Source organism: Papio anubis, chromosome 18 (genome assembly GCF_008728515.1).
Source record: "Papio anubis isolate 15944 chromosome 18, Panubis1.0, whole genome shotgun sequence".
Lineage (NCBI taxonomy): Eukaryota > Metazoa > Chordata > Mammalia > Primates > Cercopithecidae > Papio > Papio anubis.
The window spans coordinates 63900827-63917161 of NC_044993.1; the positions used below are offsets into that span (position 1 = coordinate 63900827).

At 48.3% G+C, this 16335-nt stretch overlaps 1 protein-coding gene across 4 annotated transcripts in view; it reads left to right on the plus strand.

Moving 5' to 3' along the window:
* ABAT (4-aminobutyrate aminotransferase) overlaps window positions 1-15065 on the plus strand; it is a 105546-nt gene extending 90481 nt beyond the window's left edge. For all 4 annotated transcript variants that reach the window (XM_003916509.4, XM_009195956.4, XM_009195957.4 and 1 more), the window contains exons 10-16: window positions 561-624; window positions 1233-1381; window positions 3423-3560; window positions 5543-5710; window positions 7285-7431; window positions 9999-10110; window positions 11808-15065. In XM_003916509.4, coding sequence (XP_003916558.1) covers window positions 561-624; window positions 1233-1381; window positions 3423-3560; window positions 5543-5710; window positions 7285-7431; window positions 9999-10110; window positions 11808-11929 — 900 coding nt within the window. In that variant the 3' untranslated portion in view covers window positions 11930-15065. The remainder of the gene's footprint in view (window positions 1-560; window positions 625-1232; window positions 1382-3422; window positions 3561-5542; window positions 5711-7284; window positions 7432-9998; window positions 10111-11807) is intronic.
* The last annotated feature ends 1270 nt before the right edge of the window (window positions 15066-16335 follow it).

Below are 16335 nucleotides of genomic sequence, written 5' to 3' on the forward strand. Positions count from 1 at the left end.
GCCAGAAGTTCAGGTCTTTATGTGAAATTTCTTGATTTTAAATTTTGCAACTTTTTTTTGAGACAGAGTCTTGCTCTTGTTGACCAGGCTGGGGTGCAGTGGCGCGAACTCGGCTCACTGCAACCTCTGCCTCCTGGGTTCAAGCGATTCTCCTGTCTCAGCCTCCCAAGTAGCTGGGATTACAGGCCCCCACCATCATGCCTGGCTAATTTTTGTATTTTTAATAGAGACAGGGTTTCAGCATGTTGGCCAGGCTGATCCCAAACTCCTGACCTCCAATGATCCGCCTGCCTCAGCCTCCCAAAGTGCTGGGATTGTAGGCGCAAGCCACTGCACCCAGCCTAAATTTTGTGACTTAAAAAAAAAAAAATGTAAGTATGTATGCAAAATAAAACGTGTGTCTTGGATATAGACCCCAGTGGTCCCATGTGTAACTTCTGCCTGAGAAGGATTCCTGGTTCTTCTGATAGATTTCTGTGTCCCTCTGGACTTGCAGAGGCAACAATACAGTTCCCCCAACCTTACAACTGCGACTAATGACTGATATTTCTTGGTTTTAGGCCCCTGGCTGCCCCGACTACAGCATCCTCTCCTTCATGGGCGCGTTCCACGGGAGGACCATGGGTAAGGAGGGACCAGTACGCTCCCAAGGTGGTGTTCAGAATGATAATAATAAGAGCAACAATCGCCAATCGCGGCAGCTGACATTGGCAGTTTACACATATTGTCTCACCGATTCCACACAGTCCCCTGCAGAGTGGAGATTATTATTCCTGCGTTGCAGATGTGGGAATCAGGCTTTGGGAAGAGGAAGGATTTCCAAGGCTATTCAGTGACAGATCCGGGATTTGAACTATTGACTCTGTCTTCAAAGCCTGCGCTGCATCTGTGATTAATCGCAGTGCAAACACATACCCACTCACGCATGCCAATTAAGGGTTCAAGAGTTCCCCCTTCAGCTTCCGGATGAGAACTGGGGTTCAGTATCAAAACATCTCATGTACTCCCCTACTATGTAGGGAGTACTACTGAGTAGTAGGTACTCATCTCATGTACCTACTATGCACCCAGAAAAACTAAAATTTAAACGATAAAAAGAACTGGGGTTTCACAGGCAACAGGCCCCCCTGCTCATCGACAGCCGCATGCTGAAATGCGTATCATCTCCTTTGCAAAGAGTACTGCCTGCTTCCCCAAGCCAAGTGTTTGCTTTTCTGTTTTGCTCAACTCAGGTTGCTTAGCTACCACGCACTCCAAAGCCATTCACAAGATTGACATCCCTTCCTTTGACTGGCCCATCGCGCCGTTCCCACGGCTGAAATACCCTCTGGAAGAGTTCGTGAAAGAGAACCAACAGGAGGAGGCCCGCTGTCTGGAAGAGGTAATGCTCATACCCTCCGGATCCTCCCTAACCACCAGTCCCGTTGCTCTTGCCGCCCCAAGACTTGGCCCAGGAGAAGAGAAACAGATGAAGCATTTATCTGGGGACCTGTGCAGAGCTCCCCCAGGGGGAAGTAGGGACACAGAGGCCTTGCGTCCCAAATATTCCATATTGGGAGAGTTCATGAGACTCTGTCACAGCATCCATCACCCGACTCTGATACCAATTTCTGTATCACTTAAGTTTCTTGGAAGACAAGCATCAATGACTCTAAAGTAAGAGAAAATAGATCTGTTGAAAGAATATGAGGGCCGGGCGCAGTGGCTCTGCCTGTAATCCCAGCACTTTGGGAGGCTGAGATGGGCGGATCACCTGAGGTCGGGAGTTCGAGACAGCCTGGCTAACATGGAGAAACCACATCTCTACTAAAAATACAAAATTAGCCGGGCATGGTGGTGCATGCCTGTAATCCCAGCTACTCCGGAGGCCAAAGCAGGAGAATCACTTGAACCCGGGAGGTGATGGCTGCCGTGAGCTGAGATCACACTATTGCACTCCAGCCTGGGCAACAAGAGTGAAACTCCATCTAAAAAAAAAAAAAAAAAAGGAAAGAAAAAGAAAACAAAGAAAAGTATCTCAGAGCTTCCTTGGGGTGACTGGTGGAGACCTAGGTCAAAATCATATCACCCAAACAGAGGCTTTTCCTTAGCTGTACATAACAAAGAAAGATTTCACTTGTTAGTCTATCTAGGTGTACGGTTTGGGGTTTTTCTTTTCTTTTTTTTTTTTTTGAGACAGAGTTTCACTCTGTCACCCAGGCTGGAGTGCAGTGGCACGATATCTCGGCTCACTGCAACCTCTGCCTCCTGGGTTCAAGTGATTCTCGTGCCTCAGCCACTGGAGTAGCTGGGATTATAGGCATGCGCCACCATGCCCAACTAATCTTTGTATTTTTAGTAGAGATGAGGTTTCATGGTAGCCAGGCTGGTCTGGAACTCCTGACCTCAAGAGATCTGCCCGCCTTAGCTTCTCAAAGTGCTGGGATTACAGGTGTGAGCCACCGTGCCCGGCCTCTTTCTTTTTAATGAAGACACGATCTTGCTCTGTTGCACAGGCTGGAATGCAGTGATGTGGTCATAGCTCACTGTGATCTCACAGTCCTGGTTCAAGGGGTCCTCCCACCTCAGCCTCTCAGATAGCTGAGACTACAGGCACGCAGCCACCATGCCTAGCTAATTTTTAAATGTTCTGCAGAGATGAATCACACTATGTTGCACAGGCTGGTCTCAAACTCCTGGCCTCAAGCTATCCTTCCTGCCTCAGCCTCCGAGAGTGCTGGGATTGCAGGTGTGAACCAACACACCTGGCCCTTAGAACAGTTTTTTAACCAAGGATACATTTCCGATTCTGCCCCAAAAGGATTCTCACACCAATAATAGCAATAATACTATAAGAATAGGAACAATATTAATCAATAATAATATAGTCGTGCTAATCGTAATAGTAGCGGCCACCACTTTTTGTGTGCCAGACTCTGTGCTGTATTTTCTCTGTGTCTGTGTGTGAGTGCTCTCACCTTTATTTCTCTCAATATACCCGTGATATAGCTATTTCCCACATAATAAGGTTAAGTGACAGGTGCATGTTCCATGAAAAACAGAGGCAGAACCACAGCTAAAACATCTAGCGCAGCAATCTACTCATAGTGCTACATTTTCTCATTCAGTCCTCTCCACAACCCTGGAAGGTGGATTCTGTCTGTGTGCCCATACAACACATCAGGAAAGTGAGGCTTCTGAAGGCTAAATTACTTGCCCCAAGTTATTAGTTTGTATCCACCCAGGTGCTAGCACCAATCTCAAGGAGGATACATTCCCATCCACACACATAGCTTCTAACAGAGGCTTCACTGGTCTTAGGAGATGCACACACACACATTTCCAATAAAACTGCACGGGGCTCATCGGACCCCAGATTCCCACCCACGGATACTGGTCACAAGCCTCTGCCAGCGGTGGTGACTTACCCCTTTGGGATCCAGGTGGAAGATCTGATTGTGAAATATCGGAAAAAGAAGAAGACGGTGGCCGGGATCATCGTGGAGCCCATCCAGTCTGAGGGTGGAGACAACCACGCGTCCGATGACTTCTTTCGGAAGCTGAGAGACATTGCCAGGAAGGTCAGTGGACGGGGCTGAGGTTGGATAGAGCCATAGGGCTTTCTGGGTTGAGTTCCCAGATTAAAGGGCTAGCAGCACCTCTGCTTTGGAGTTCCTGTCAACCTCCAGACTTGCAGAGGCTGTCTGTCAGCATCAGGGGTGGAGAAGTTGGGGTTGGCGGAAGAATGGGGATTCTTCCCTGAAACTACACACACACACATATACACACACACACACACATACATATATATAATTTTTTTTTTTTTTTTTTTTTTGAGACAGAGTCTTACTCTGTCACCCAGGCTGGAGTGCAGTGGTGCGATCTCAGCTCACTGCAACCTCCACCTCCCAGGTTCAAGCGATTCTCCCACCTCAGCCTTCCAAGTAGCCGGGACTATAGGTGCGCGCCACCATACCCAACTAATTTTTGTATTTCTAGTAGAGATGAGGTTTCACCATATTGGCCAGGCTTGTCTCGAACTCCTGACCTCAGGTGATCTGCCCACCTCGGCCTCCCAAAGTGCTGGGATTATAGGCCTGAGCCACCACACTTGGTCTTAAAATCTTTTTAAAATATCTTTATGGATACATAATAGTTGCAATGCATAATGATCAAATCTGGGTAATTGGATCTCCATCACCTAAAACATTTATCATCTCTTTGTATTGGGAATATTCCAAATCCACTCCTAGTTATTTTGAAATATACAATAAATTATTAACTATAATCACCCTATTGTGCTACTGGACACTAGATCTTATTCTTCTATCTAACTGTACTTTTGTATCCATTAACCAACCCCTATTTATCTCTACCTCCCCATTAGCCTTGCCAGCCTCCGATAGCCATCATTCTACTCTCTTTCTTCATAAGGGAAATGTTTTTAGTCCCCACATAAGTGAGAACCTGCAACATTTGCCAATGTCTGGCTTATGTCTCTTAACATAATGTCCTGTAGTTCCATCCACGTCATTGCTAATGACATAATTTCATTCTTTTTACGGCTGAATAGTATTCCATTGTGTATATGTACCCTATTTTCTTTTTCTTTCTTTTTTTTTTTTGAGACAGTCTCACTCTGTTGCCCAGGCTGGAGTGCAGTGGCACGATTTTGGCTCACTGTAACCTCCGCCTCCTGGGTCCAAGTGATTCTTCTGCCTCAGCCTCATGAGTAGCTGGGATTTCAGGTGTGCGCCACTATGCCCGGCTAATTTTTGTATTTTTAATAGAGACGGGGTTTGCCATGTTGGCCAGGCTGGTCTCAAACTCCTGACCTCAGGTGATCTGCCTGCCTCAGCCTCCCAAAGTGCTGGAATTACAGGCGTGAGCCACTGCACCTGGCCGATGGTGTATATGTACCATATTTACTTTATCCATTCCTCTGTTGATGGACAGATTGATTCTGTATCTTGGCTATTGTGAACAGTGCTGCAGTAAACATGGGGATGCAGGTATCTCTTTGATACACTGATTTCCTTTCTTTACGTTTTGTGTTTGTTTTAATGTCTTGTGCATATATAACTGGCAATCAAACCGATAAGTTCACAGATAAAAGTTATAAGACATGAGTTGACTTAACACAGACGCCGAGTTAGAAATAGCCCTGGTGACAAGCAGAGCACGGCAGCTGAATTCTGAGAAGCACAGTCGAGGCCTCCCTGTTGGACACAGCTCCCTCTGACGAGGTTGAGACCCGAGACCAAAGCCAGATGGCATACCGCTCTGTGTTGGTGCAGGGAGTATTTAATGTTCTGGATTTTTTTTTGGTCCAGCTTAGCAGTTTTAGGAAACACTCAGATACAGCTCTTGTTGGAACTGCTCAGCTTAAGTGTTTTGATTAGTTTTTCTGTGCACAGCGCAAGAACATGGGGCTGGTTTGCTGTTCAGAAAACAAGCACGACGTGTGTGGACCCAGGGTTTGGCAGGTGGTTGGCTACAGAGGGCATGAGTTTCTGGCCTCCCACGGGTGTTTCTTTCTCCCCCCTCTCTCTTCTCCGGCCAGCATGGCTGCGCCTTCTTGGTGGATGAGGTCCAGACCGGAGGTGGCTGCACAGGCAAGTTCTGGGCCCATGAGCACTGGGGCTTGGATGACCCAGCAGACGTGATGACCTTCAGCAAGAAGATGATGATTGGGGGCTTCTTCCACAAGGAGGAGTTCAGGCCCAATGCTGTGAGTTGGATCCAGCCTTCTCTCTACATCAAGGGCAGAGAAGGGAGCATCCTCTTCTCCTAACTGTTCCTTTCTCACCATCGAGGAGCTGGGTGGGCACCTACTGGGTCGCAGGTTTTCTAAGGCCCAGTTCTTTTTTTTTTTTTTTTGAGACGGAGTCTCGCTGTGTCTCCCAGGCTGGAGTGCAGTGGCGCGATCTCGGCTCACTGCAAGCTCCGCCTCCCGGGTTCACGCCATTCTCCCGCCTCAGCCTCCCAAGTAGCTGGGACTACAGGCGCCCGCTACCGTGCCCGGCTAGTTTTTTTTTTGTATTTTTAGTAGAGACGGGGTTTCACCATGTTAGCCAGGATAGTCTCGATCTCCTGACCTTGTGATCCACTCGCCTCGGCCTCCCAAAGTGCTGGGATTACAGGCTTGAGCCACCGCGCCCGGCCAGGCCCAGTTCTTATCAATGCAATTAGCAGTGGTGTGCCCTCCCAGCTCTCTCTGTAAGGCTGACTCTGGAACAGTCCACCATCAGCCTTCTCCTGATTTCTCTCTGTGTGCACACACAATAATATCATTGACAGCTGCTGCAGCAGACTGAGCATTTGCTGTGTGCCTAGTTCTAAGTATTTCTCATACACTTTTAATCCTGAGAACAATCTAACCAAGTAGGTGTTATTTTTATCCTCATTTTACTAATGATGAATTAGGCACAGAGAGGTTAAGTCATTTGTCAAAGGTCACACAGCCTGTTAAGTGACAAAGCCAGGACTCCAACCCAGAGTCTATACTCTTACCCACTACACTGTGTACTGCCATGTGTGCATACAGAGTCACACACACACACACACACACACACACACACACACACACACACAGAGCCATCAGGGGCCAATGTCCTTTCACCATTCCTACATGTAGTTTCCACCCTCAAGGTTGCCTCATGGTCCAAAATGGCTTCTGGTGCTCCAGCCATCACATCTCAATTCTAGACAGTAGGAAAGTAAAGGAAGGGAAGGACAAAGTGGCCCCCTTCTTTCTTTAGCAGCCTTCCTAGAAATCTCACATAACACGTCTATTTCCAATACTTGACTAAAACCCAGTCACGTGGCCACTTCTAGCCATAAGGGACGCTGGGAAGGGTGTTTTAGTTGGCTACGTGGCCACCCTGAATCGTTCATGGAGGGCCCAAGTGGGTGATCTTTGAGGGTCACTGCCGGCAATCCAGTCCCAACTCCACCTCTAAGTCACATTTGCCTTGGACAAATCACTTAGCCTCCCAGAATCTCTGCTTCCTCCTCTATAAAATGAGGGTTATAGGAGTTAAGGAACCAACTGTCTTGGTTTCCTGGGACTGAGGGATTTCCCAGGGCATGGGACGATTTGATCTCCCCTTAGCAGTTCCTACCTGCAGGGCTGCTGTTGGAAGAATTCCGTGAGATTGGGTGTGTTCTCCTGCTAGCCTCTGGCAGACGCCCACTAGGTTAGTTTCTCTCCTGTTCGAGAGAGGAGGAGGGGTGCCTGGGGGAAGTGACCCCTGCAGGGTGTGCATATGCATGAACCCTTCCAACACCCCTTCCTCGTTCCAGCCTTACCGGATCTTCAACACCTGGCTGGGGGACCCGTCCAAGAACCTACTGCTGGCTGAGGTCATCAACATCATCAAGCGAGAGGACCTGCTAAATAACGCAGCCCATGCCGGGAAGGTCCTGCTCACGGGATTGCTGGACCTCCAGGTACCACCCCCTCCCCTGCCTAGCCCCCACCACCCACGGCTCCCTGCAGCCTCCAGGGCAACACTGGAGCTCTTCAGCATGGCGTTGCACCTGCTGTTCCAGCAATTCACAATGGGCTGTGCTGCTCCTAGCCTCCGGGGCTTTGCACGTGCTGTGTCCTCTGCAGGGAATGCCTCTCCATCCCTCCATCCCATTCCAACCCGTTCCTGAACTCCTAGTTTTGTTTTGTTGATTTTTTTAATATGAGACATGGTCTAGCTATGTTAGCCAGTCTGGCCTTGAACTCCTGGCCTCAAGCAATCCTCCCACCTCAGCCTCCCAAAGTGCTGGGCAGCGCCTGCCGGCACTGGTTATCTTTTTTATTTATTTTATTTATTTGTTTTTTAATTTATTTTTCAAGACCAAGTCTTGTTCTGTCACCCAGGCTGGAGTGCAGTGGCGCAATCTCAGCTCACTGCAACCGCTGCCTCCTGGGTTCAAGAGATTCTCTGGCCTCAGCCTCCTGAGTAGCTGGGATTACAGGCATGTGCCATTATGCCCTACTAATTTTTTTGTATTTTGAGTAGAGATGGGGTTTCACCATGTTGGCCAGGCTGGTCTCAAACTCGTGACCTCAGGTAATCCGCTCGCCTCAGCTTCCCAAAGTGCTGAGATTACAAGCATGGGCTACTGCGCCCGGCCCTGGTTATCTTTTGACACCAAATTCAGACATCCCCCCTTTATGAAGCCCCCAAGCACTCCTTCTCTCACCCCCTCTGATGTGTTCATTATTCCCTCCTCTGTGCAACCTGTTGCATACTTACCACTCATCAGCACTGCTATCCACTGCTGGGACTGGATTACTCTCCACCCTCAAGGTTTCATCATGGGCCAGAATGGCTCCTGGAGCTCCAGCCATCACATCTCAATTCCAGGCAACAAGAAGGAAAAAGAAGGGAAGGACAGAGTGGCCCCCTTCTTGTCTTTAGCAGCCTTCCCAGAAATCTCACATAACACCTCCAACACTTGACAAAGAGCTGGTCACGTGGTCACTCCTAACCGCAAGGAGGTGTGTGAATGTGTGTGTGTCAGTGTGGCACACAGGCCTGAAGGGGTGTCTAAATGGAAGAGACATTATTCTGAACCTCCCCAGGGCCATACTGTGGTGGAAGAGGGAGGGGTGTGTTCAAACTGCCGGCTCCCCAGCAATCGACAAGTGCAGGGCACATGCTAGAATAAGTGCTGGAAGGACTTCTGAGCCTCAGTTTCCTCATCTGTGTAGACCAAAGTGGGCCCTTCTTCACTGCCAGGGGATTCAAGGGTGTGCCCACTACCAGGCACAGGGGTTCATGCCTGTAACCCCAGCACTTAGGGGGGCAAAAGCAGGAGGATTGCCTTCAGCCCAACTGAGTTCGAAACCAGCCTGGGCAACATAGTGAGACCCCGTCCTCCACAAAAAGAAAGAAAAAAATTGTGTATGTGTCTAACACAGTGCCTGACCCTGTCACCCCCAGAACAGGACCGTGTCTCCAGTTTCTACTAAGGAGCTGCTGTGAAATAAGACTTGCTCCCCCAACTCAGCCCCCAGTACCCTGAAATTATTTGGGGTTTTCCAAGCCCTTGTTTGCTGTCCTTCACATGGACAGTGGAGAGTAAGGTGAAATCAAGGTCCTCCAGACTAGGCATCTGCATTTGCCTCCTTGTCTGCTATAAGAAATCACCACAAACTGCGTGGGTTAAAACAAGAATTTATGCTCTCACAGTTTGGAGGGCAGGGTCTGAAATCAAGGTTTCAGCAGAGTTGGCTCCTTCTGGAGGCTCTGGGGAAGAATCTGATCCATGCCCCTCTCCACCTTCTCATGGCTGCCAGGAATCCTTCATGATCCTTGACCTGTGGAGGCTTCACTCTGCTTCCGGGATCACTTGGCTTTCTCCCCACTGTGCCTGTGTCTGTCTCCAAATTGTCTTCTTTTTATAAAGATACCAGTCATTGAGCTGGGCGCAGTGGCTCATGCCTGTAATCCCAGCACTTTGGGAGGCCAAGGCAGGTAGATCACTTGAGATCAGGAGTTCGAGACCAGCCTGGCCAACATTGTGAAACCCCGTCTCTACTAAAAAAAAAAAAAAAAAAAAAAAAAAAAATCAGCCAGAGGTAGTGGCGGGTGCCTGTAATCCCAGCTACTCAGGAGGCTGAGGCACAAGAATCTTTGGACCCGGGAGGTGGAGGTTGCAGTGAGCCTAGATTGTGCCACTGCACGATCAACAGCATTTAAATCCTTCAGTTTACAGCAGGGGAAACAGAGGTACTTGAGTCGCCCAAGGTTATGCAGTCAGAAAGAGACAACGCTGGGCTTCATTAGTGTTGGTGGTGGTGTTTTTTTTTTCCCTCGACACAACACAGATGTGAACAGCTGGGCTTTGAACCCAGGCCTGAATGTCACCAGAGCTCTTAACCCCCTAGAGGTCCTGCCAGTCCATGCAGAGGCCAAGGCTGGACCATGGAAGGCCTTTGACGAAGCACAGCCATTAAGCCCAGCTGGTACACGGGTGATGGGCTTTGACGCTGGCCTTGTCTCCCCCTACTGCAGGCCCGGTACCCCCAGTTCATCAGCAGGGTGAGAGGACGAGGCACCTTTTGCTCCTTCGATACTCCCGATGATTCCGTACGGAATAAGCTCATTTTAATTGCCAGAAACAAAGGTAAGGGGCCAGGAGTGGCTGCTGAGTTTCATCAGCGTCCAGTATATCCTGCTGTAGCTGCAAAATGTTGCTAGGTACTCAGCAATATTTTGCGTGGGGGGCAGGTGGTACACAGGTCTGAAAATAGCCTGAATGCTGCTTCTCCAGAGAACGTTACGAATGGGATTTCTTTATCCATTTATTTACTCAACAAGTGTTCGCTGAGAAGGTGAGTTGTAAGTGGACACTAGAGACAGTTACAGTGATGATGAAGACCATCAGAGCCCCTCCCTTCAGGAAGCATGCAGTCTAGCAGGAAGGCGTGGCTTTACACATGGCATTTCACAAACAATCCATTGCAATTTTAAGTCCTGGGAAGGGGAAAACGCGGCTAAGAGAGCAAATAGCTGCAGCAGTTGGTGAGGCTAGGAAATCAGGGAAGGCTTCCTTGAGGAAGTAGCATTTTACCCTGAGTCTTGATGAACAGGGATTGGCCGGGTGAAGGTAAGGAAGAGCATTCTGGGCAGAGGGAAGGGTGCTTGCCATGGCCCGAGGTGGGATGGAGCTTACAGAGGTGGTAAAAGGGAAAGAAGGGGGCATGAAGGTGAACGGATGGGAGGGGACAAAGCTGGGGGAGGAGAGGCCAGGCCCGGGTCACATGGGCCTGCAGATCCGGCTTAGCACTTGAGATTTACCCTAGGAGCTATGGGAAGCCACTGAGGACAGTGTGGCAGGGGTAAGGGCAGATGCTGTGGTGAGATCAGAACACGTACTCTATGTCAGGCACATTGTCAGGTCGTCTTCTTGTGCCATCTTATAGAATCCTTGCAGCAGCCTTGGAAGGGCAGGGATAATCAACCTCCATTTTAAAAATGAGAAAACGTGGTCTGAAAGGCATAAACAGGCTGGGTGCAGTGGCTCACGCCTGTAATCCCAGCACTTTGGAAGGCCAAGGTAGGCAGATCAGCTGAAGTCAGGAGTTCGAGACCAATCTGGCCAACACGGCAAAACCTCATCTCTACTAAAAATACAAAAATTAGTTGGCCATGGTGGTGGGCGCCTGTAATCCCAGCTACTTGGGAGACTGAGGCAGGAGAATTGCTTGAACCTGGGAGGTGCAGGTTGCAGTGAGCGAGATCGTGCCACTGCACCCCAACCTGGGTGACACAGCGAGACTCCATCTCTTAAAAAAAAAAAAAAAAAAAAAAAAGCATACACAACCTCGACAAGGAAAGGACACCAGCTGTAACTGGTGAAGTCACCCTTTAAAATAAGCAGAGCCTGTTCCTCCTCCGTGATAGCTCAGCACCCCGCACGTGCTTCCGACTCAGTCTGTGCTTTTGCAACTTATCTGCTTACTTATTTTCTTTCCCCACCCCTCCATGACTTTCTAGAAGGCAAGGACTTTATCTTGGGATCTCTCTATCACCAGACCTAGTCCAGGGGCAGCAAAGCAGGCACTCAAAGGAGAGAGGGAGGGTGGAGGGAAGGAAAGGAAGAAGAGAATGATGAATGAGATGAATGAAGGGAGAGAGAAAGGAAATGAAGGCTGGATGGGTGGGTGGTAGGAAGGACAAATGGAAGCCTGGGCTTCCACGATGGATGATGGATGGATGGATGGATGAGCATCGCCAACGGGCATCACTTTCCTCCCAGCTGTCCCAGCACGCAACTTTGAGAAACCATGCTCCTCACCTACCTCCTGCCTCTTCTTTCAGGTGTGGTGTTGGGGGGCTGCGGTGACAAATCTATTCGTTTCCGTCCCACGCTGGTCTTCAGGGATCACCATGCTCACCTGTTCCTCAATATTTTCAGTGACATCTTAGCAGACTTCAAGTAAAGAAGCCATTTCCACTACAGTGAGAAAGCCCCGATCTCAACAGTTGTCAAATTGATTAGTTTTGCCTAATTCATGTTTTCACTTAAAAGTATCAGAGGTGAATGCACAGTGAAGGGTGATTTGTGGGGAGGGAACGTTTTTGGTGGTCTTGGGGGAGGTGGGGGAGGGAAGGGCTGGTGTTGATTTTCCTCCCTGCAGAGCCAATGGTGCACATTGGTTTAAGCCCAGAGATCCTGCTTGAGCCCTGGACTCGTCTTGGGAAGGGCCATGGGAGGTCCAGGCTAGAGTTCTGCCCAACCTTGACCAACCCCAGCAATTTTTCCAAAAACCAGTCAAGGGCATTACATTTGCTCCTGGGACTGGCAGCTGGGCCTCCTGGGTGCCAGTCCATCTCAAGTGCCATATTCTGTGATCACGGATGCTGGCTCCCCCTCACCCTATGCAAGCAAACACGTTCCCACCTCCTCTCCCAGCCCCTGGAGCTCTGAGCACACCCCAAGCACGGTGCAGGGAGGGACTGGACAGATCTGAGGAAGACCGTAAAGTGGGGAGAAGAGGATTCAGCTCAGGGGTAAGGGAAGCGGTCCTGTGGCCCCCTGAAGATGAGAATCACTCCTCTCGGTGCACCTGGGGAGCCCCTAAACTGTGAATTCTGCCCTGGACAGGGCTTTGCCCTTGGAGGATCCCCAGGTGGCATCATCCATGGTTCTTACTTGGCATCTACCATTCCCCAAACTCCCTCCTCCCTGTTAAATGTCAACCTAGACCTGGACCTGGGTGGGAGGAAACTGTAGCCTGAGTGTCCACAAGGACACACATGAGCCCCAGGGCTAGAAGCACAGGCCCGTCACCCCAGGGTCTGGGGCCGCAGAGCCATTGCATCATGTTTCCTAGGGCACCTTGGGGTCTGACTTTTGGCCCCCTCAGCCTGAGAGGCTCTTGCTGTCTTTTGCTCATCCCCTTTCACACCGCTTCTGAGCAGACCCCCAGGAACAGCTTGGCTGTCCCACCAGAGGGAATCATTTCTGGACTGGATTTCTGCTTGAGGGAAGCACCATGAATTACAGGCGCTAGAGCTCAATGAATGGAAAAGTGGCCTGTTGGTTCAACGTGGTTTCCTTGTACTTGATCCTCCTGAACTCAGAGATTTTCCTGAGATGACCGAGTATGGAGATTACCAGGCAGATGATACCGAAATGCTTAACGGGGCTGTGGCTGAGCCTCTAGTATCTCTGCTGGAGGTGAGACACTCTGGGAACTGATTTGACCTCAAATGCTCCTAAAAGAGAACTTGATAGCCTGACACCAATGAAGTATTACTTGGTGGGGAGACTGAGAAAGCCTGGCTTGTATTATCTGTCCGAAAGGAAGCCTCTTCATCTCCGGGTGCCTTGGTTGACTATTTTGGAAATAGGCATATCAAGGTTCCTGATTCAGCACTTTGCTCTTTTAATAACAAATCATCCAAAGATCTCAAAGTAGGGTTTTTTTTCTTTTTTCTTTTTTTTTTTTTAGCTTCCAGTCTTCCGCATACTTGGTCATCGACCTATTTTTGTTGAGGAATGAAAGGCAATGACAAGTTTAACATATACAAATTTGTGAGTTCTTGTTCATTTTGCATTCCTGCAGTCAGTGCTAATCTGTCGTTCTTAATCAGTTCTGTCACCTGCACTCCCAGCGAAGTGGTGACGTATGCCTCCCACTCTCTGCAAGGTTTTACTCGTTTTTATATTCATTTATGCATCATTCATTCATTCACCATTTATTCACTCACCTAACTTTCATGAAATACTTGCACCATCCCAGGCCCTGTACCGAGCAGCAGGAATACAAAGATGAGACAAAACATTGTCCCTGCTCCCGGGGGCTCACATCCCACTGGGAACAACCAGACTCGTAAACTAACAATTCAAGCAGGCACCAAGGGCTATGACAGAGGTGCGAGGAAGAGCATGAGGAAGTCGGAGGGAGCACCACCATTCATCCAAGGGTCAGAGGAGGTTTCAAGGAAAAGGTGTCACTGGAGCAGTGTTTTGCAGAATGAGCCAGAGTTTACCAAGCAGACAAGGCAAGGAAGGGTGTTGCAGAGAGGGAACAGCATATGCAAAGGCATATCAGTTCATGACTTCACATCTTTCACTGGGGAGCCAGATTCCACAGGCAGTATCCCAAGGTTCAATAAGGCCTTATTTAACAAGCAAGCAAAATGCAAACCAAACCATTATTTATTGGCTTAAGTATGCTTTCTCCTGAAAACTTTAGCACTGGGTGCAAATATTCAGTATGGTTCTCAGAGTCCAAAGGGTTTTAAGCCAGGGCACAACCAGAAAATTGGCTCTCGCCGGTAGGGAGAGGGGCTCCAATATTTCGTTCTCTCCCCGTGGGGCATTGACAGAGAAATGAAATCGTTTTATCTGGAAAATTCCAGATTTATTATTTACCCCTTACCAAGGGAAGTTACTTCTTGTAAAAACTTTTAAGCCATTTATCAACAAGTTCTTGTTGACTCAGGGCATAATGAGTTCCTGAGACATCCTCTGTCGGGGGGTGGGGGTTTAGCTGGAAGAATTTCAAGGAAAAGAATTCTCAGCACAGCTCAAGATTGTAGAAACTCAGCAGAAGCTGGTAAAAACATGCGGAGCCCGGAGGACAGGCCGCTGTCCAGGGCAGGGGCCATGAAGAAGGGCTTCCGTGGCCGACAGTCTGGAAATGAATCCATCATACATTAGTGCCATTGAGTTTAGTAACCGTCCAGCAAGTGGTGTCACTTTTACAGAAAACAAGGTCCAGTAATAGCAAGTCTTAGTACATCCTCACTTTTATTATAAATGGGTGTTTTTTTATAATTTTTACTGACGCTCAGTAACCATGCAAAATTGTGCATAGCATTAATGTATCTATATACCTATCTATATCTATATATGAGCTCATGGTAGAAAACCATAGCTAGGTAGCATCGCAGACTCACGCATACAAAGTGATCTTGTTTACAGGTAATCTGTTGACAGTGCCAATAAATGATAAAAAAAAATTAACATGTCACAATGTAACTGTTGACCATATGCACAATTCCATGAATTAAATCTGTTTCCTGTGTTAGTCAGTATTCTTAAATAAAAGAAATTTATAATTGAAACAGGAGTGAATGTGGACTTTTTTGGTGGAAATGGTTTTGTTAAATAATTAGGTGCCGGTACGTATTAAATGCCTGTTATATACCTCTTAGGGATGTCTTGGGAAACACTCTACATGCATAATTCTGCCTTGGGATCGGGAAGCACTGTAAGGCCATGCATTTCATTAAGTAAATCGAGGACATGCTATGTGACAGGGACACAGGGATGGACAAGATGTGGTCCCTACTCGCAGCTCACATTCTCTTTTTTTTTTTGAGACAGAGTCTAGTTCTTTCACCCAGGCTAGAGTGCAGTGGCATGATCTTGGCTCACAGCAACCTCCATCTCCCGGGTTCAAGTGATTTTCCTGCCTCAGTCTCCCCAGTGGCTGGGATTACAGGCATGCACCACCCCCACCCAGCTAATTTTTGTATTTCTAGTAGAGATGGGGTTTCGCCATGTTGGACAGGCCGGTCTCGAACTCCTGAGCTCAGGTGATCCACCTGCCTCAGCCTCCCAAAGTGCTGGGATTACAGGCATGAACCACTGGGGGCCTGTTTTCTATATTCCGTCCTTCCCCTGAGGCAGTGGAACGACCCAGCGCTACTGTTTTCTACACGGGTGATCGTGGGCAAGTTATTTCAGTTCTCTGAACCTTATTCTGCAAAATAAGAATGATTAGAGTATTGCCAGCTAACGTTTATTGAGTGCTTGCCTGGACTAAGCACTATTTTAAGTGCTTTTCATGTAGTAAGTCATTTAATCTTCCCAGCAATCCTGGATAGGTGGTGTTATTATCTTCACTTCACAGAGGAAGAAACCGAGGCAGAGAAAGAGGTTACACAGCTGGGAATTGGCAGGGCTGGAATCCAAGCAGGCAAGAAGTTTTGCTTCAGAAGCCGTATGCTTCCCCCGAACACTCTATGACCTGTCTGGGGTTCTCTAACTCAAAGTGTTGCTGGCAGATTCAATGAAATCACATAATAACTGCCTGGCACACAGTAGGCGTTTAATACATGCTGGTGTCTTTTACTGCTGCTTCTCCACGAATAGCTGAGCGTGTCTCACATATAGTTCTAAAAGGCAATATTATATTTCTGTCAGAGTTAACTTTCCACTGATAACTATTAAAACTACTTCACACCATAGGTGCAAGCCCATCTGAATCTGAGAGTGAATTTCAACTGTTCGTCAGTAAAATGAATGTTTTTGTCCTTAGAGTTGGTATAAACATGGCCAGATGGTATCGGCCTTGCCTGATGGACTCTAATCAGGCAAGATTTTACAGTT